We start from the raw sequence: 17,885 nt of genomic DNA, 5'->3' as shown, positions 1-17,885 counted from the left end.
GCCCCTCTCGCTCCCTCTAACACGCACACAAACACACCAAACCAACAGTACAGTACAGCACAGTACACTAAAGTACAACCCGCAACCACACACTCACCACAAACAACACAAACACACACACATATCCATGCCATTCGTGATCCATACATCAATCAGTCATTTCGTCAACAAGCAAAGACAGCGTCCGCACCAGCACCAGCAACGACAACGACAACAGCACCACTCACCCAAAACCGTATCGTCATAAAAACGCCCGCAACAGCTGGGCGAAACACACGCCCCAGCCGCTCCGGACGAAGAAGGGTTAGAGGAGACGATGAGAAAGGAGATACTCTCCCGGCCAATCCGTTTCTCCCCACCACCACCGTCATGCCGTTTAAGATTCTCGCAAACCTCAAAGCACACCAAAACACGCCCGCCGCTCACCACACCGGCGCATCTCCCATCCTTACCATCAACCGCGCGTTTAGTTCTTCTTGCGGCCCTTGCCCACAACCTCCTTCTCCGCAGGCGAGGGCACGCCGGCCTTCTCCTCAACCTTGGTGCGCTTCGTCTCGACATACGGGTGCTTGATCGTCAAGCACCAGATATCGAGGTAGTCGCAGATCGTGGTGATGACGTCCCAGACAAAGCTAGCATGCACGCCGATCGCAAGGCCCAGACACATGAACATGAACGCGACCTGGTAGACGCCGTCGCCCAGAGCCGAGGGCCAGCCGACCTTGCGGATGCTGCTGAGGTCGAGCCCGTCAATGTGGATGTCGTGCAGTCTCTCCGCGAGGAACGGGCCCAGGCTGTCCGCGACGCCGAAGACCAGCGGCGCGACGAGGATGTTGGTGCGCGGGAAGGCGGACTTGGTCAGGTGCGCGACGATCATGCGGCCGACCGAGAAGGCGTTGATGAGGCCGACGTAGAAGACAAACGGCACCAGGTGCTGCGTCAGGATGACGGGCTGCAGGTACAGGTACGCCGGGATGAGGATCCAGGCCATGGAGAAGGGGATCAGGCCGAGCAGCGCGCCGCGCGCCTTCTGGCCCCGGAGACGACGCGCTTCGATGACGTTGTTGGCGGACGTGACCGTGTTGAACACGAGCAGGATACCGCCGTAGACCATGTACCACTCGTTCCAGGCCAGGTTGTACAGACAGTTGGGCAGGAAGGATGGCCGCGAGATACCAATGGTCTGCAGCATGGGCTGCTGCCAGAAGCTGCCGCCACCAAGGTAGCCGGTAAGGGCGTACACGACGCAGAGAGTGAGGATGCCTTCAACAGGACCGGAAATGAGCCCAAGGGTTAGGGTGTGCGTGTGGTACTCATCCCATGTTTGCACGTAGAACGTGAGCAAAGCTACAATATCAATCAGTAAACCGCGCGCAGACAGAGACCAGGTTTATAGCTGAACGAGCGAGCCATGGAAGTAAAAGAGCGGTACACACAGGCAAAGAGGGTCATGACAGTCTTCCAGCCCTGTCCAAGGTTCATGGCAGCGGCAAAGAGCAGGACTTCCAGAGACGTGTTGATAGCGTCGACACCTGAGTCGCATATTAGCAAGCATTCTCTCAAATCTTGAGCATCACGTCACTAACCGTGGTCGAAGAGCTCGCCCAGCGGACCACTCTGACGAGTGCGGCGCCTTCACAGGTCAGCTTCATGCTCCAAAACAAACACACCATTCTTTCTCGATAACATACGCTTGTGATCCATCCACAGCATCGAATGTCTGATACAGGAACAGGCCGATCGCCCAGCTGTAGTAGACCCAGGGCGGGCAGTCGACGTCCAGCGTAGGGGTGTACCAAAGAAGGGTCAAGAAGTTGGCGACGACGAAACCAAAGCCGGTGAGGGTAATCTATATTTCCAGAACCAACGATTTAGCAAATGTTCTTCCACAGACGGGCTCATGGTGGGATGAGGATATGAGTGAGGTCATAGGTAGGCTTACGAGGTTCGGCCTAGAAACCACCAGCAGTCAGCATTTGTGATAACCCATGGAGCATAATCTCTTGCAGATTGTCGCCCAAACAGCGCATAACAAGACTCGAGCTCACTTACGCCATGGACATGGGGAAGCAGTTGATGACCACATTGTTATAGAACGGCTTGAGCACGTAGCGCGACACCAAGCTGTGATCAACGCCCGAGTACTTGTACTCCTTCAGCTTCGGCAGCTTGTCCTGCCTGATGTATACCATCCTGGTTGGAGTCCCACGCTTTTCGACTGAGTGACGATTGGCAATGGATAGCAACAAACACCTTGGTGATGCTGCGGCGCGGGACGCGGATGCGGGAAACCGGTGTGTAAGCAGAGGTCGACGAGTATGCGGTTGCGCGCTGAAAACGACGAGGTCTGCGTAGGTAGGTATGTATCTCCGGAAGCGGTGTTGGAGAAGTCAGAAGCAGGTTCCGCGCAAAAAGATTGTTTGGTGTTCTGTCGCGGTGGACAGGATTCCCGACGCGCTGGCGTCATCGGGCCGGTTGCGCTCCTAGACACGTCTCACATGCATCGAGGCTGATAGGCTGCTCGAGCAATCACATGCTGGACAAATCAGGGAAACAACGTTGTTGGACTTCTGACGAGGCAACGACTTCACCGCATAAAAATCTAGATTAGCCGGCTTGGAGACTCTGTTGTCACGAGGCGTTGAGTAAATCTTGATGGTGCTGAGTGGATTGCACACGGTTTGGAGCAACAATCTCATGGTTAAGTTTACATATTTCTGGTGGATGTAGCAGACAGCTTGTTTATCACCACTTCAAAACCTCGGTCTGGTCAACATTTGGCATTTCTCCAGGGTTTAAGAATATCCACAACCACACTGAGAGTGGACATGGCTAGACGGGCATCCGTGCTTCACGAACCACGACATCGGAGGATGATAGACTAGTTTCGCGCTTCTTAACGGGCCTGACCTGATCAATCTCCTTCGACAAGAGCAAAATGCATGCCCCAATGCCGTACGCGCCTTTCCCAAACTATACCTGGACTTGACCCGCAGCAAATGCATTCGGCAGCATCCTCCTCAACGATATCGCGCCATTCAATCCAGACCTAAAGGGTTTCATTGCGCTCCCGTCGCTCGACTCCTATTTCGTCGGACTCCATGGCATCGGGACCATGATACGGCTCTTCATCGTCTGAATCAGCGGCACCGTCTTGTGCACCGTCTCGCCCCAGCCCTCGATGCTCCAGCTCTGCTCACGGCGCTTCTTCCTCTCCTCGAGGTTCGCAAATTGCCAGAGGTGGTGCACCGTGTTGAGCTCACCAATCTGGACGAACCAGGCGCCGACGCCCTCCATGACCTCGCGACGCGCTGCGAGACCGCGCCTCCAGTGCGTCTCCCACTCGAGGAGGTTGCCCGGGTGCAACGTGTAGGAGCGCAGCTCGAAGATGCCGCCGAGGTCGCGTGGAGGGGTCGTGGGCCAGAAAGAGAACTCCTGCATTAGCGAGGTGCGCTTGCTGTGGATGAGCGATTTGAGCTTGGAGTCAAAGTTGGCGAACTCGGGGTGGTGCTGAATGGAGTACAGCGAGTCATGGTAACCGTGGTAGCGCTGGTACTCCCAGATGTGCACTGTAGTTGCAGATAACGTCAACCCCTGTCTCCGGGCAGGGGAACGGAGGTGGATGGCACTACTACTGACCGAATGTGTCGCAATCACCCACTTCAGTCCTCCAGCTGCCGACCAAGTGTACCTTGTTCTCGGGCATAGAGGCCATGCGGGGATACCAGTTGCCCACGAGCTCGACGTACTTGTCTACCTTGTCCGGCTTGACCTCGTGGAAGACGATCGAGTGGACGTACTTGCCGCGAGCTAGTACCTGGGAGAAGCTTCTCTCCATGTCGCGGTCGAGATTGCGACCTTCCTTGGTACCGTAGATTAGCGTGGACAACTTGCCCTTGGCTTTGCTTTCATCGGCGGCTGCTTCGCGCGCCCGTGCTTCTTCTGCGAATTGATGTGGTAGTGAGCCAACTGCCCTCATAAGGGACCCAGGGGATAAGGAAACGTCGATCCCGGCGTTGAAAGGCGCGGACGGATCGACAGAAGTTGGAGACGCACCACGACTGACAGAAGACATCGGGGAAGACAAAGAAGGGGACCCACTCTCTGCTTGCTCACGCTTCTCATGCTGCTCCCTCAGATGCTGCCGGAAACCACGCTGCTTCTCATCGAAGCTGCTCGCCCCATCGGGTTTGATGTCGGCGAGCGCGGGAGCCCGCGAGGCATGCTGCTGAGCGGCGAGAGCGGTGAAGGGGCGCGACAATGGGACAGAGCGTGGCGGCACAGAGATGCGCAGAACGGGGGCGATTCGGCAAAACATGATGGAAGGGGTATCGCAGAGCGGTGTTTGGAGCGAGAGAATGAGTAGACGTCGGAGCTGACAGAAGGGTGGGAGGATCCCCCCAGACGATCTAAACAGGCTGATGACGTCGCTCGACAGGCGAGCTCGGGGGCTTAGCGCTCTAACACTGCAGGTGCAGCCGCGATGAACAGAACGACAACAGGTGCGGGAGGAGGAAGCTGTGTGCCAGTCGTGATTGTCTGCATCAAGGGACTATCCGTCTGTTGTGCGCGCGGGGAATGGCCGTGTGTCGCTTTGGGCTACCTCCGCGTTCTTAAAGCTTTCCCCGCAACCCGCAGTCCCTCGCTTCCCGCCCCCACGCCCAATGAGCGTGGACCAGATCCAGAGGCCAACCATCTCGCGGGTATGCATGCCATTCGTCACACACTACTCTTCTACCTCCACCTGCCCATCTCGAATCATCTCATCAGATAGCTATGTACACACGCCCCGCCCCCCAATGCCATCCGCGCCCGCCCTTCCTTCCGTTTTCTGCGCCCAAGGAGCCCTTTTCTGAATCCAAGCCATTATCCTAACAGCCCGGCCTCATTCGGCTCCACCGGGCCAGCCTGTGCCTCGGCGCCAAAAATGCACCGAGAAACGACGAACTTTTGGAGAATACAGGACGCTTCGTTATCCCGTAAAAAGGTTTGCGGAGAAATGAACTGTGACGCAACACTTAAGGCTTCATGCGCTCGTAGAATAGGATGTAGGCCACCTTGCTGTCCTTGGCCCCCTTGTCAGGCAGAGGCGTCCTCTTGCCTGTCGAGCTGGGAGTTGCCGTGCCGTTGACGACGCCTGCCCACTTCTTGCCAGCGGCTCCAGCGGCCCCCGAACCGTTGACCTGGTTCCAACCACCCTCGGATTGCTGGTCGTCATCCTCCTCGAAGCCTGCCTGCTCAAAGATGTTCTTGTTGGCGTTCTGGTCTCGCTTGTGCTGCTCTAGAGCCTTGGCCAGCAGACGAGGATCTTCCTCGCTGCCGCCCTCGGAAACATCCTCGCTGCGAACGCGGCGAATGATGGTATCATCCATCCGAATCCACTCCTTGCCTTCCTGGCGACGGACATCGACAGTGTAATGACCACCGCTGGCATTCTTGCCGTGGTGGTATACGACACCGGTCAAGCGGTACTTGGGTGAGCCACCCTTGACGGCCAAACCAGGACGGATATGTTGCGGGAAGACTTCCTTGGGGATTTCCAATTCCAGTGGGTAACCAACCTTCTTCCAAATCTTCTGTGTGCCTCCAGTGTTGTCGTACTGGAAGCGCTTGAGGTGAAGGATAAGGACAGGCGGGAGTGTTTCAATAAAGACTTGCTTTGTCGCGGATGTGCCAGGTCCGCGAGGAGAGTTAAAGTCGCCCTGAAGAGTTTCCGGGCGGGTAAGCCCCTTCAAAGCTTCAATGATGTTGTTAACGTTTGGCGCGCCAATATCGAGTTGGAGTGGCTGATAGGGCTCAAGAGTCACAGAGGTCTTCAGACCCGGGACCTTAAGTTCCGACCGGAGCTTTCCGCCAAAGATTTTTGTGATGGGCGTGTCCAAATCCATGCCAGACTCTCGTGTGATCGATGATTTTTGCTTAGGTCCGACCTCAAGCCACCCGTCAGCCCCGCTTGACTCAGAAGTTGCTGATACGGGCTCTTTGTTTGTGACCGGGGGAGGCGGCGCAGTCTTCATGACATGAGCGCACTCATCGTGAAGACCAGCCAGAAGGAAACCAAGAAACTCTTCAGCATCTTGCTGATGACCGCGCTGTTTTTCGTTAGAAGGCTGAAAATATATAGGTTTTACGCTAGTCACTTACTCTCATGGATGAGAATCTGGGCAGACGTTTGATTACATCATAGACAAATTCCGGAATGAACGCGTCGCCATACTGCTCTAGCTCCGTATCCTTGAGCCTCAGTCTAAGCTGCTCTGTCGATGCTGCAGAATCAATTACGGGAAACTCGCGCATAAACATAATCCTTCAAGATATGTTAGCACTTCGGAAACACGTGAACAATTAACAGGGGACATACATAGCGTCAATCAGAGGAGTCTCGCTCTTGAAGCTATATGCCGCACGCTTGCCAACCTGATCCAAGAAATTGTAAAAAGGTATGCAGAAAACGAGTGTTTGAAGAACCTGCATGCAGCGTTAACATTGCAGAAGAGGTCGTGCGTATTGTTTTCAGCTTACCGAGTTCATATAGCACATGTTGCCAGTATTTACAAGGCCTCGCGGCTCAAGGAAGGGAATCTTGTGGTCCGAGGCGGCGTTATAGGTCCGGAGAACTTCCGCAGTCGAGTCTGCCTTTGGCGGAGCAAAGCCATTAGTGGTAACAGCTCCATTCGTCGTTCCAGACGATGCGGCTGCGTTATTGGCGTTCTTCGCTCTCACGAGATCCGCCCATGACTTGGGTGCAGCCGGTTTTGGTGGAGGCGAAGCAGCAGTCGCAGTCCGCTCTGACTCGGGAGATGTTGGCGCCGCCGGAGTTGCAGCCTCTGGCGTTTCCTGCGCAGCACCACCAGCAGTACTTGGCCTTTCAGCAGTCGATGTAGCTGTGCTATCCTTCCGTTGAGAAGCCGGAACAGTTGCATCCTTTGGCTTGAGTGGCACAAGCGGCACAGCAGGGATAGTAGTTTTGCGCGAGTGACCTGCGGTGGTCTGCTGGGCTCGAGGAGTAGAAGCAGGCAAGGTGGAAGAAGGAGTCGTGGGGTGGGTGGAATCCGCCTCCGAAGGCGCTTGCGACGTAGCGGGCGTCTCGCGTTCCGATGCGGCGGCCAACGTCGAGTCTTGAGACTCGGTGTGTTCCTCTGGTTGCTCGGCCTCCAATACTTGATCCCTTGTCGGAAGTTCCAGCACAGGCTCGGTCGACGCAGGCAGGTCGTGGCGACGCCGCCGTTGCCGACGCGCCTTGGGGGGAAACGGTTCATCAGGGTGAGAGTGCCATGGGAGCTGGGCGACAGTCAGAAACAGGTGAGATTTGACGGGTGCGCAAAATTGGAAGCTTACCTGGGGCCAGAACGGCATCCTGCGGCCAAGCGCCGGAGGCGCGTTGGCGGCGGGAGCCGACTGCCTCGCGGTGGCAGGGAGTGGCGGCGTCGTGGTGCTAGGCGCCGTGGTCGGCGTCGAAGGCGACACCAAGGACTGCGCGTATACCGAAGGGGTCGAGGGCGCGGGCGCGGGCGCAATGGCGAGCGCAGGCGCAGGTTGCGGAGCCGGGGAGTGCGCGACCAAAGGAGCGGCGGGAGGCGTGTGGGTGTGGGCGACCGGCGGAGTGCGGACGTGCTGGCGGTGGGCGGGAGCGACGGAGTGGATGGCCGGATGCGAGGAGACGACCACGGGAGAGTGCGGTGGCGGGTGCTGCGGAAAAGGCCGTGGCGGCAACGGGTGCTGATACGGGTGGTGATAGGACGGATGGTAGAGTTGCTGGGGGTAGTAGGGATGGCCGTGATACTGAACCGGATGGTGATATCCCGAGTATAGAGGCATGGTGGGCACCGGCGAATGCGCCTGCGGTGGAAGATAGTAATCCTGCCTTCTCATAGAAGGCGGCAAACTATGGCCAGGCATCATGGGTGGGCGGAGAAAGATGCCTCACAATCCAGCGCTGGTCTCAAGGACTCAGCCACCGACTTGTGAGGCGAACGGGAATAATTATGAGAAGGCCGCCAAGAGGTGCCTTCTGCTCACTGAGAGAGTGCGATGGCGCCGGCAACGGCGGTGCGGCGGCGGCGGGGTGAAAGCTGAGGGTTGGGGCGGGCGAGGTGTGATGTGATGCGATGTCGCGGGTTGGCCGTTGGCGGAGAATGATCGGCCAAAGACGACAATTTGTGATGGGATGCGCCCGCACCAAGCAAAGGCTGACATGTTCTCAACTCTTTCATATGCGGCGAAATAGCGGAGCGGAGCCGAAAGCACCCTCGCTAGCTAGCTTGTTTGTTTGTTTGTTTGCTTGCACTCGATAGGTATTATTTGTACTAACCTCTGTCACCGTCAAGCGAGATTCACCTTCTTGCGAGGTAGAAGAAGACATCCACTCAAGATACTTGTAGCATGTGTGTGCTCTAAGGTCTTCCCGCACATACTCGGGACTTAGACTTGTAGCTAGACAAGGAGTAATCCATAGAGATTACTTGTGTCCTTACCTACCTCGCAGCTACGACGGTGAATCGCACTTGACGGTGAGGAGCGTTTGATGTGCTCTAAGAGCCTTTCACTTACATCCAGGACTCGGGCTTGTACCTAGATAAAGAGTACTCTATGGGGTCTGCTTGTATACTTCCCTGACTCGCTGGACGGTGAATCTCGCTCCACGGTGACGGACATTAGTAGACAGACAAAACCTCAAACGAGACCTACGGTTACGGCTTGTTCGTCCCTCTGGAGAGTACCGAGTCCACTTCAATATGCACCTTTTTCGGTTGGACAAGCGCCTCAGTGACCCGCTGGCGGCTCTCTCTCATCTGCTGGGTCAGTCATCCATCGAGTCTTGTTCGGTGTGCGGGCTAGTAGCTGCTGCCTATCTGGTGTACCTGATAGGGTACAGCTCCTGCCGGAACGTGATCTGAGGCACGTGATACGGCTCGAGGCAGCCATCATCAATCGCCCCTCGTCAAGCATGGAATGACTCTGCTCTCGACCCTCAAGTCCGCCCTCTGGGGGACCAAAAGCGCCACCCAACGCTCTGCAACAACCTAGTGGTAACCCTCTACCATCTCCTCCCAGCTCCGCCTCTCCGCCCGAATTCCAGTCGGCGGGCGCGTCTGAAGCTCTGCTCTGTCGTTCGCAATTCGTCATAGCCGGCTGCGAAACACCGTCATGTCCGCCAGCTCGAACCCACCGGCCGCCGCCCCCAAGTCAGCCAACACAGCGGCCCAGCTCTCCCCGGTACAGTCGCAAGGGAGCCCCTCCGGCTCTGCCGACAATTACGGTCAACGCCGCAGTGGCGGTTCTGGCAGCTTTGGTGCGGGGGCGGCGTCGCGAGCTTACCCCTCGCCACGGAATAACCAGGCCTCGAAGAAAAAGCACAAGGGCGTCAGAAAATACGGGGCTGCGGACGAAGATGCAATTGCGGAGGCCGTAAGTGAAGGATCACCATGCGCGTTCCTTCGCAAGCGTGTCTAACAGCTTTCCGCAGGTCGCCATGCGCTCCACTAACAGCCGGAAGGGTCAGACTTCCATTACTCACCTGATGAACTTCAGCCTGCCGCCTCGCCCTCAATCCCATGGACACGGCTCGGGCCGGAGCTACCGGAGAAATCCCACTTGGGGCTTGGGGTCTGGCTATCATGCAATCGACAAAGCGAGGTGTGTGGAACTGATGCAGAAAGTCTCGCTATGCTGACGTTTGCGCCAGATATGTCCATGCGAATTACCGGTTTATCGTTGATCCTCGCGCCGACTACCAAGCGCAGAGCGCCGACGCCGACGTCCACTTGGATTGGAACAACGTCCTGCAGATTCTAGCTTCTGCCCAATCACAGTCCGCTTCATGTCCGATATGTCTTGGGACTCCGGTTGCGCCCCGAATGGCCAGATGTGGCCATATTTTCTGTTTGCCGTGTCTGCTTCGCTTTATGCAATCTGAAAGCGAGCCTCCCAAGGTGCCGGAGAAGAAAGCAAGGTTTAAAAAATGTCCGATTTGTGAGGACAACATCTACACATCTGAAACAAGGCCGGTTAGATGGTTCATGGGGCAAGAGGGCGAGCCACCAAGGGAAGGCGGAGACGTCGTCCTTCGGCTCGTCACACGCCCAGCCGGCAGCACATTGGCTTTGCCCAAAGACGGCGCTGATGCTCTGGGCAGAGATGGAGATATTCCTTGGTACCTGGCGGCTGAAGTCATGGATTACGCGCGCGTCATGAAGGGCAGTGAGGACTACATGCTCGAGCAATTGGAAAATGACATTCAGGAAGTGGATAGGCAGGGCAAGGAGGACGAGCTGATGTTCGGAGAGGACAATGCTGAGTGGACCCGCAAAGCCATAAAAATGATTCGCGAAGCCAAAGAGAAGGTCAAAGGCATCGGCAACCCTCCCCCGGTAACGAAACCACTCGATGGGAAGTCAAAGAAGCCTGACGTTGTGGAAGAGTCTGGTCAGGCGGCGGCCGAAGCGGACACTAACCAAACTGACAATACCACCTCGAGCGCCCCTGCATTGGAGCCTATTCAAACCTCGGAACAGGCTGATGGGCTTCCTGCTGAAATGCAGCAACCGGCGCTAAGCAATTTGTCAACTTCCATTGCCGAGTTCCGGAGCAAACAGCATGAACATCAAACGCCATCGGAATATTTCTTCTATCAAGCACTTCTCCATTATTACCTTTCGCCTTTGGACATCCGCATTCTAAAGGCAGCTTTCGGTAGTTTTGCCTCATTCCCTTCGACGATTCTTCCGAGAGTAGAGCGGGTCTCGACTGGTCATGTTGTTGATGATGAATTGCGAAAGCGTACCAAATACCTGGCACATCTGCCATACGGATGCGAAATTGGCTTTCTTGAATGCGATTGGACCGACACCGTAACACCGGAGATCTTAGAGACATTCAAACCAGAAATCGAGCGCAGGCGTAAGAGGAATCAAGACAAGGAGGCTAGAGAGGAGAAGGCACGAATCAGAGCCGAGAAGGAGGAAGACCAGAAGGTATATGCTCAGGCACGGCGGAAGAGGCCGAGCATCTCAATCAACCGATTTCACGCCGATGAGTTCCAGCCGTTAGCACCTCCGGAGTCCGCCGAAAATGCGGACTCCCTAGATGCCGACCACGCTTCAACGTCGCCTCCTTATCCTCGGAGACAGGGCTCTGCTTTCGCCTCTCTTGCGTCACCGTCGACGAGTCCAAATGCTCCTCGGACGGTATGGGGGACTACAGCCATCCACTCTACGTCGCCTCCGTTACTTGCCCAGGACCATGGTCCTGCCGATGATGGATGGCTGCAGGGCTGGGAGAAAGATCTTTTGGGAGAGGAAGAATTGATGGCGCAGGTGCAGGCCATGTCTCTCGGGAATGGAGAAGGCTCCTCCAGCGCAGCGGCGAGCGGAGCAGCGAGTGGAGGAGGAGGAGGAAGTGGAGGCGGCGCCAAGAAGAAAAAGAAGAAGATCACCTTGATGAGCACTACAGCACGTAGGGGAGCGTGATATATATCGGGGTTGTGATTGGCTGGCGCATCTGGAAGTACCTGCAGGATTGGGACAGGGGTCGGCATGCTTTGCTTATACTCGTAGTGAACAACGGCATTGATGCGCAAGGCGCGATTTGAATAGCGTACTGAGCGGTGTACTTTGTCTTTCGTCGCACGGAAGTGTTCAGTCAAACAAAGGTGGTCGGGTCTATCTCGCAGTGGTGCAGGCTTGGTGTAATAATCGCGCGCTTTAGGCTTTAGCCTTTGACGTCGGTCGCCTAGCAAATTTGGCGCTGTTGTCAACAAAGCCAGCGCAACAACTACACCACGCACAAGCCATTGAGCACCAGCAGAGCCTGGAGGTCGTCAGTCCCGTACATCCTCTTTGTGCTGCTCTGCCAATTCGCATGAGTCGCACTGTTTCTCGCCCTATCGCGGCTTGATTCAGGTAACCCCCGTTTTCCATCCGAGACCTCCTTTACCATGTCGGACCGCGTGACGCGTTCGCAGACGGGCAAGACGCCTAGGTAATGATTGTCCTTGTGGATGCAGAGGCAGAACAGCCTCCGCCTCTTGCTTCGCGCCCTGAGACGCATTGACTGACGGGTGTGAACAGAAAGCCGTCCAACCCTGGCTTCATCGAGACGCCCAGCAGGCGCCGCACCACCCGCAAATCCGTGGCTCCCACCTCCGACGGCGGCGACTCGGGCTCCGAGCGCGCGACACCAGTGCCTCCCATCAACTTGCAGAGCGAACTCTCCAAGGCCGAGGAGACTGCTAATGGCCACGTGGACGGGTACACCAATGGACACGCCAATGGATACGCCAATGGACACGCCAATGGACACGCCAATGGCCATGCCAACGGCCATGCCAACGGCCATGGAGAGCTGAAGAAGGAGGAGGTCATTCTCAATGGCAAGAAGGTCGTGGATCCCACGGTGGAGCAGAACACGCATATGGAGTTTGGGGGTTCCTGGGGCACCGGCGCCATGATGATTTGCTTCCCGCTGCTCATGTACTACATGTGGCTGGGCGCGACATACTATGACGGCCGCTTTCCTCTGCCCGAGGCGGGCCAGAGCCTGGGTGACTTCTTCCAGCAGATGTTCGACCAGTGCTACACCGGCGCTTTCCCGCACAGGCGCGCCTGGACGATCTACTGGACTTTCCTGGCCATGCAGGTGGTGTTTTACCTGTTCATGCCCGGTGTCTACTCCAAGGGCCAGCCTCTGCCGCACCTTGGCGGCAAACAGCTCACGTACTACTGCTCCGCCGTGTACAGCTTCTACACGACGATCGCCCTGTCCTTCGTTCTCCACTACACTGGCTACTTCAAGTTGTACACTCTGATCGACGAGTTTGGCCCTTTGATGTCCGTGGCCATCTGCTCCGGATTCCTGCTCAGCTTCTACTTCTACATCAGCGCGCATATCCGTGGCGCCACTGTTCGGATGACTGGCTACCCTGTGTATGATTTCTTCATGGGTGCTGAGCTGAACCCCCGCCTGTTCAAGTGGCTTGACTGGAAGATGTTCTTCGAGGTTCGCATGCCTTGGTTCATTCTGTTCTTCACCACCCTGGGCACGGCCGCTAGGCAGTACGAAAACGAGGGCTACGTCAGCGGAGAGGTTGCTTTCTTGCTGATGGCGCACTGGCTCTACGCTAACGCATGCTGCAAGGGTGAGGATTTGATTGTTACGACCTGGTAAGTTCCTGCGAGGCGGAAAGGCGTATGCAAAGCTAACATTCTCGCTAGGGACATGTACTTTGAGAAGCTCGGCTTTATGCTGACTTTCTGGAACCTGGCAGGCGTGCCGCTCTCTTACTGCCACTGCACCATCTACCTGGCGAACCACCACCCGTCGGAGTACTCGCACTCGCCGTGGGTGCTGGCGCTGATGTTTGTGGGCTACCTGTTCGTGTACTGGGTGTGGGACACGACCAACAGCCAGAAGAACCACTTCCGGCGCAAGGAACGGGGCTCAGACTACGACCGCAAGTCGTTCCCGGTGCTGCCGTGGCGCGAGGTGCACAACCCGCAGACGATCCCGACGGAAACGGGCAACGACATTCTGGTCGACGGCTGGTACGGGCTCGCGCGCAAGCCGCACTACACGTGCGACCTGTACTTTGCGCTCAACTGGGGCCTGATCACCGGCTTCAAGAGCCCGTTCCCCTGGTTCTACCCCGTCTTCTTCAGCATCATGATCGTCCACCGCGCGTACAGGGACATTCAGCGCTGCAGGGCCAAGTACGGCGAGGCGTGGATGGAGTACGAGCGCAGGGTCCCGTACCTGTTCATCCCGGTAAGTCATCCTGCACCTTATGCGCTTGAGGAGATCGCACAGCTAACATGTCTTGCGCGCAGTATGTCATCTAAGCATGTACAGCATCTCGGCTATAGAAGAGGCACTTGCCTGGTCGAGTTTCTTTCGGCTTTTACCTTTTCGGGCTCGAGTCAGTTTAGACGTTTCTAGAAAGCGATAATTTGGAGCGTGCTTCTTCAGCGATCTTTGTGCCTGTCGTTCGGCGGGTGGCTACGCTTGCGTGCATGTGCGCCGTCGCGTCTGCGTGCGCTCGGTGCTGCTTGTTTTTGTGTTGTGCATAGCGGAACTGCATGGCGAAACTGCATAGCGAAACTGCATAGCGAGGGCATGTCTGGCCACTGTCGTGCGCGACGGTGGTGCTGCGCTGCATTGTTGTTCTAGTGCGTCTATTGTGGCATTGAGGAGCGGGGAAGAGCATGAAGAAACGTCGATGAGGTGTCGCGAGCCAAACTATCCACGACCACTTGTATATGTATGTGTGGGTGGATGGCGGTGGTATGTATGTACGTGTCTATGTGTGTATTTGTCTGCCTGTTTGTGTGTGTTTGTGTTTTGTGATTTGTGGTTTCTCTTCTTTTTTCTTTTTTCTTCTTTCTTCTTTCTTATTTCTTCTTCCTTAGTTCTTCGTTTTTAGTTTTTAGTTTTTAGTTCTTTCTTCTCTCTTTCTCAGTTTTTTGCGTTCGTTTCGAGTAAGTGATGTTGTTACTGTATAGGTTTAGTAAATAGATGAGGTTGAATGCTTTTGTTATGGGTTGCTTGTTTGCTTGCTTGCTTGCTTGGCTGCTGCGAAGCTGAGGGGCTGCATTGCTTTGCGTTGCGCTGTATATGTATGTACGCTGCTTCTGGTTGTGTGTTTCTTGTTCTTTTTGTACTGTGCTTTGCGCTCTGCCAGCTTGGGTGGGTGCAGCGCGTGTTACTAGGTACGTTGTATTAATTTTTTGGTTTGCCGCTGTGCCGCACTCTCTCTTTCTCTCTCCCTCTCCCTCTCTCTGCTTCCTCTTTCCCCTTCATCATCATCCCCCATCGTTCACACGCCCCGCCCCTACCCCTGCGACCTTCACCACACCTCTTATGTACATACAGACATACATGCCTAGATGAACACGCACAGAAAGTAGCCAACCAGCCAGCCAGCCAGCCAATACCAACCGCCGCACCTGATACCTACCTCACTCCGTAGCAGCGCGCGCGCGACTCCATCCTTCTTTCTTGGCCGAGACGAGGCGAGACGGCCCGCTCACACGCACGCGCAGCGCACGCGCAGCGGCCATGTGCCTGGCTGGCTGGCTGCCTGGTTGGCAGTGCCAAGATGCATGCCATGCGCGCGCGCCCCTGCACCACGCCGTACCACGCGCGGCGTTGCCGAGACGCCTGGCGACAGGGGTGTGGGGTGCAGGGTGCAGGGGTGCGCGCGCGTGGACGGGGGTGCTTGTTACTTAGATAGTTATATGAGGGGTTGTATGGGCTGGGGGAGTTGACTACTGTGGTGCTGTAGAGGAAGAGATGGATGGATGGATAGGGAGATTGGACGGTTAGGGTAGGTCAAGTGGTAGGTGAGTGATGGTGAGTGATAGGTGCGCCTCTAATGAGGGTAGGCAGGTAATACAACCTATGTAATCCGTACGGAGTAACCAAACCACCCCGGCACCCCCAAGCAAACAAACTAACTAACCCGTAACTAACCTGCTCGCGCCGTCCGCGCACAACGCTTCTGTCTTTACTCACAACTCACACCACACCAGCTTCTACGTCGTTACTAGTCGCCTACTACAACACAAGCCTCCCCTTTACAGTGCAGCACCCACCTACCTAGCGCACTACACTATTGCACAGCACCACCGCATCGGACATTACCTTATTACCCAACCCAATCCCTGCCATCGAATCAGAGCGCCTCACAAGCCTGCACGCCCGCCCAAACCCCCTGTTCCTGACCCGACCCGACCCGACCAGATCCCGACCAGATCCTGGTAACTACATAGCCAAGGCGTGCGTGCACGCAGGCACGCGCTGGGTTCGTGCTGCTGCCGTCTCCCGCTTTCTTGGATGGATGGTTGTTCCTTGGTTGTGGAGCCGTGCTTGGTTGTGGACCTACAGACTTGCTTTTTGGGCTGCGCACCTGGGGCCCTGCAGACCCGTCCACGGACCTGCAGGCCTACCAACCTGATCCTGATCCTGATCCTGATCGACAGGGACGGCGGTGGCGACGGAGATGGCGCTGCGCTGCGTGCTTTGCACCTGCCATGTCCTGCCCGGCCCTGTATGGCTGGTGGCAAGGCCATGGGGCGATGGCGCTGGCGGTCGTGTCGCACTGTGCCGGGCGTGGGCGTGGGCGTGACTGACTGACTGATTGACTGCTAGAGGAGGAGGGAGGGGTATATCTTGGGGGTGAGGGTTCTTTTGTTGCTTCGTTTGCTCTCTCCCTCTTTTATTCTCGGTGTAAGCCTCTCGGTGTAAGCTTCTCGTTCTTTGGTTAACCGTCGTTTTACACTATGGTGCGCTTGGGCTTTGCGGCTGCGCTGCTTGGTGCGGCTTCTTCTTCTGCTGCCACTGCTTCGCTCGAGAAGCGTGCGGCGGAGGGCGTGCCGCAGTATGTGCTCGACTATGGTTAGTACCTAGAGCAGCATTTTCCATCTCTCCAACCAACACTCTTCTCACAAGCACCACTCCCCTAAACCCCACTCCAAAAGAAAAAACCACCCCTCACTAACCCGCCTCCCCCCCAACAGCACCACTGAGCTACCTCCACCACTCCGAAGCCTACTTCCCAGCCTCCATCCCCGCACACCTCACGCACGTGCAACCAGAGACGAACTACACACCCATAACGAGCGCGCCCGACCCTCTGACGCTGGACAACCTGGACCAGCTCTCCGACGCCGTCTACCTCACCTCCAAAGACGACGTCACCACCGACCCGGCCTGGCTGCGCGGCAGCAAGCCCGACTGCGCGGGCGCGACGGGCGAGGACCCCACTGCCGCCGTCGTGCTGGTCGAGAAGGGAACGGGGATCCTCGATGCGTTTTACCTGTATTTTTACGCGTACGATTGGGGCGGCGCGTATTTGAGTGGCGCGATTCAGGCGGGTGAGTTTTAAGTGTTTTTTGTGGGTTGGCGTTGGAAAGAGTGCTGATGTTGATGTTGTGGACGCAGGTAACCATGTCGGTGACTGGTGAGCGCAAGTTCTGTTTTGTTTTGCTGTGTGCGGTTTGGATGAGAGCGAGAGTGAGCTAAACTCGCGCGCGCCACCTACCTAGGGAGCACAATATGGTGCGTTTCGAGAACGGCACGCCGACGTACGTCTGGTACTCGCAGCACAGCAACGGGCAAGCTTTTGCGTACAAAGTGCTGCACAAGGACGGGAAACGAGTAAACCCCCCCGCCACATCCATCTCACCTAGGTACCTACCACAGTGACCAAACCAGCTAACCTACCTCCCCCACCACACAAGCCCCTCAACTACATCGCCAACGGCACGCACGCCAACTACGCCATCCCCGGGACGCACGACCATGCGATCCCGAACCTGAACCTGCCGGCCGGGCTCGTCGAGGACCACACTGACGGCCCCGACACCCAGGGCGCGACGCGCTGGGACCCGCTGCTTGGGGCGTGGTTTTTCGGGTACAGCAACAGCTCTGGCTCGCCCGTGTTTACGGCGCTGGGGGCTGGGAGAGGGGGTGCGGAGGGGGAGTGTGCTGCTGCTGGTGCTCCGACTGTGGATGCTGACGCGCAGGTCCCGACTAATTGGCTGCTGTTTGAGGGCAAGTGGGGCGATCAGGAGTATCCGGAAAGTGACCCTAGGCAGAAGGACTGGTTTGATGGCCTGTTGAAGAGGTATGGGTCGGGGCCGACGGGGCCGGTGAGGAAGCAGTTGGGGCGCGAGAAGGTGTGTCCCGACAATGGGATTTTGTGTATTCTGCGGTGGGTTCTGGGGCCGTGAGGGAACTGTGTATAGTCAGTCTATTTGTAGTTAAAGCTGAGAGAAAACGCGTCGCGTACAGCCGTAGGGCTGAAGCCCCACCGCGGGAGCTTTGACCTCGCTCCCATTCCGTCACCAAAGCTCCAAGCTGTGGCCAACCATTGTCATCATCCCACCTGC

The 17,885-nt window shown here is 56.6% G+C and overlaps 6 protein-coding genes across 6 annotated transcripts; 3 read left to right on the top strand and 3 right to left on the bottom strand.

Annotated features, from left to right (window-relative positions):
- Positions 1–466: 466 nt before the first annotated feature.
- Positions 467–2,192, bottom strand: K452DRAFT_220062 (uncharacterized protein; the record flags this gene model as incomplete). The annotated part of the gene is made up of 6 exons (XM_033536447.1): positions 467–1,347; positions 1,437–1,532; positions 1,587–1,633; positions 1,692–1,849; positions 1,943–1,952; positions 2,053–2,192. The coding sequence occupies 6 exons, from the start codon at positions 2,190–2,192 to the stop codon at positions 467–469; spliced, it is 1,332 nt and encodes a 443-aa protein (XP_033402061.1).
- A 647-nt stretch (positions 2,193–2,839) lies between these two features.
- K452DRAFT_283628 (uncharacterized protein) lies at positions 2,840–4,575 on the bottom strand. Its single transcript, XM_033539802.1, has 3 exons — positions 4,102–4,575; positions 3,640–3,942; positions 2,840–3,569 (listed from the first exon to the last, which is right to left on the bottom strand). Exons 1-3 carry the CDS (start codon positions 4,316–4,318, stop codon positions 3,085–3,087), a joined length of 1,005 nt encoding a protein of 334 aa, XP_033402060.1. The 5' UTR covers positions 4,319–4,575; the 3' UTR covers positions 2,840–3,084.
- Positions 4,576–5,018: 443 nt separating this feature from the next.
- On the bottom strand, positions 5,019–7,818 carry K452DRAFT_294918 (uncharacterized protein; the record flags this gene model as incomplete). The annotated part of the gene is made up of 5 exons (XM_033541758.1): positions 5,019–6,092; positions 6,145–6,307; positions 6,362–6,468; positions 6,523–7,281; positions 7,339–7,818. The coding sequence occupies 5 exons, from the start codon at positions 7,816–7,818 to the stop codon at positions 5,019–5,021; spliced, it is 2,583 nt and encodes an 860-aa protein (XP_033402059.1).
- Positions 7,819–8,974: 1,156 nt separating this feature from the next.
- Positions 8,975–11,660, top strand: K452DRAFT_243104 (uncharacterized protein). Its single transcript, XM_033537893.1, has 3 exons — positions 8,975–9,408; positions 9,467–9,636; positions 9,686–11,660. Exons 1-3 carry the CDS (start codon positions 9,148–9,150, stop codon positions 11,466–11,468), a joined length of 2,214 nt encoding a protein of 737 aa, XP_033402058.1. The 5' UTR covers positions 8,975–9,147; the 3' UTR covers positions 11,469–11,660.
- Positions 11,661–11,935: 275 nt separating this feature from the next.
- K452DRAFT_294916 (uncharacterized protein) lies at positions 11,936–13,835 on the top strand (the record flags this gene model as incomplete). Its single annotated transcript, XM_033541757.1, has 4 exons — positions 11,936–11,979; positions 12,069–13,160; positions 13,212–13,761; positions 13,824–13,835. The coding sequence occupies 4 exons, from the start codon at positions 11,936–11,938 to the stop codon at positions 13,833–13,835; spliced, it is 1,698 nt and encodes a 565-aa protein (XP_033402057.1).
- A 2,092-nt stretch (positions 13,836–15,927) lies between these two features.
- K452DRAFT_283624 (uncharacterized protein) lies at positions 15,928–17,831 on the top strand. Its single transcript, XM_033539801.1, has 5 exons — positions 15,928–16,389; positions 16,512–16,868; positions 16,936–16,954; positions 17,040–17,151; positions 17,235–17,831. The coding sequence occupies exons 1-5, from the start codon at positions 16,275–16,277 to the stop codon at positions 17,724–17,726; spliced, it is 1,095 nt and encodes a 364-aa protein (XP_033402056.1). The 5' UTR covers positions 15,928–16,274; the 3' UTR covers positions 17,727–17,831.
- The last annotated feature ends 54 nt before the right edge of the window (positions 17,832–17,885 follow it).

The sequence above is a fragment of the Aplosporella prunicola genome, assembly GCF_010093885.1.
Source record: "Aplosporella prunicola CBS 121167 unplaced genomic scaffold K452scaffold_3, whole genome shotgun sequence".
Classification (NCBI taxonomy): domain Eukaryota; kingdom Fungi; phylum Ascomycota; class Dothideomycetes; order Botryosphaeriales; family Aplosporellaceae; genus Aplosporella; species Aplosporella prunicola.
Note: the sequence above shows the minus strand (reverse complement) of the source record. Positions and strands in the feature narration are given on the sequence as shown.

Excerpts from the sequence above, each read along its gene's own strand:
- K452DRAFT_283628 (XM_033539802.1), bottom strand. The coding sequence starts at position 4,318 with ATGTTTTGCCGAATCGCCCCCGTTCTGCGCATCTCTGTGCCGCCACGC. Across the intron at positions 3,943-4,101 it reads GAAGCGTGAGCAAGCAGAGA|AAGAAGCACGGGCGCGCGAA; the intron begins GTGGGTCCCCTT and ends ATCAATTCGCAG. Across the intron at positions 3,570-3,639 it reads GGGTGATTGCGACACATTCG|TGCACATCTGGGAGTACCAG; the intron begins GTCAGTAGTAGT and ends CTGCAACTACAG.
- K452DRAFT_283624 (XM_033539801.1), top strand. The coding sequence starts at position 16,275 with ATGGTGCGCTTGGGCTTTGCGGCTGCGCTGCTTGGTGCGGCTTCTTCT. Across the intron at positions 16,390-16,511 it reads GCAGTATGTGCTCGACTATG|CACCACTGAGCTACCTCCAC; the intron begins GTTAGTACCTAG and ends CCCCCCCAACAG. Across the intron at positions 17,152-17,234 it reads TGCACAAGGACGGGAAACGA|CCCCTCAACTACATCGCCAA; the intron begins GTAAACCCCCCC and ends CCACCACACAAG.
- K452DRAFT_243104 (XM_033537893.1), top strand. The coding sequence starts at position 9,148 with ATGTCCGCCAGCTCGAACCCACCGGCCGCCGCCCCCAAGTCAGCCAAC. Across the intron at positions 9,409-9,466 it reads AAGATGCAATTGCGGAGGCC|GTCGCCATGCGCTCCACTAA; the intron begins GTAAGTGAAGGA and ends AGCTTTCCGCAG. Across the intron at positions 9,637-9,685 it reads CATGCAATCGACAAAGCGAG|ATATGTCCATGCGAATTACC; the intron begins GTGTGTGGAACT and ends CGTTTGCGCCAG.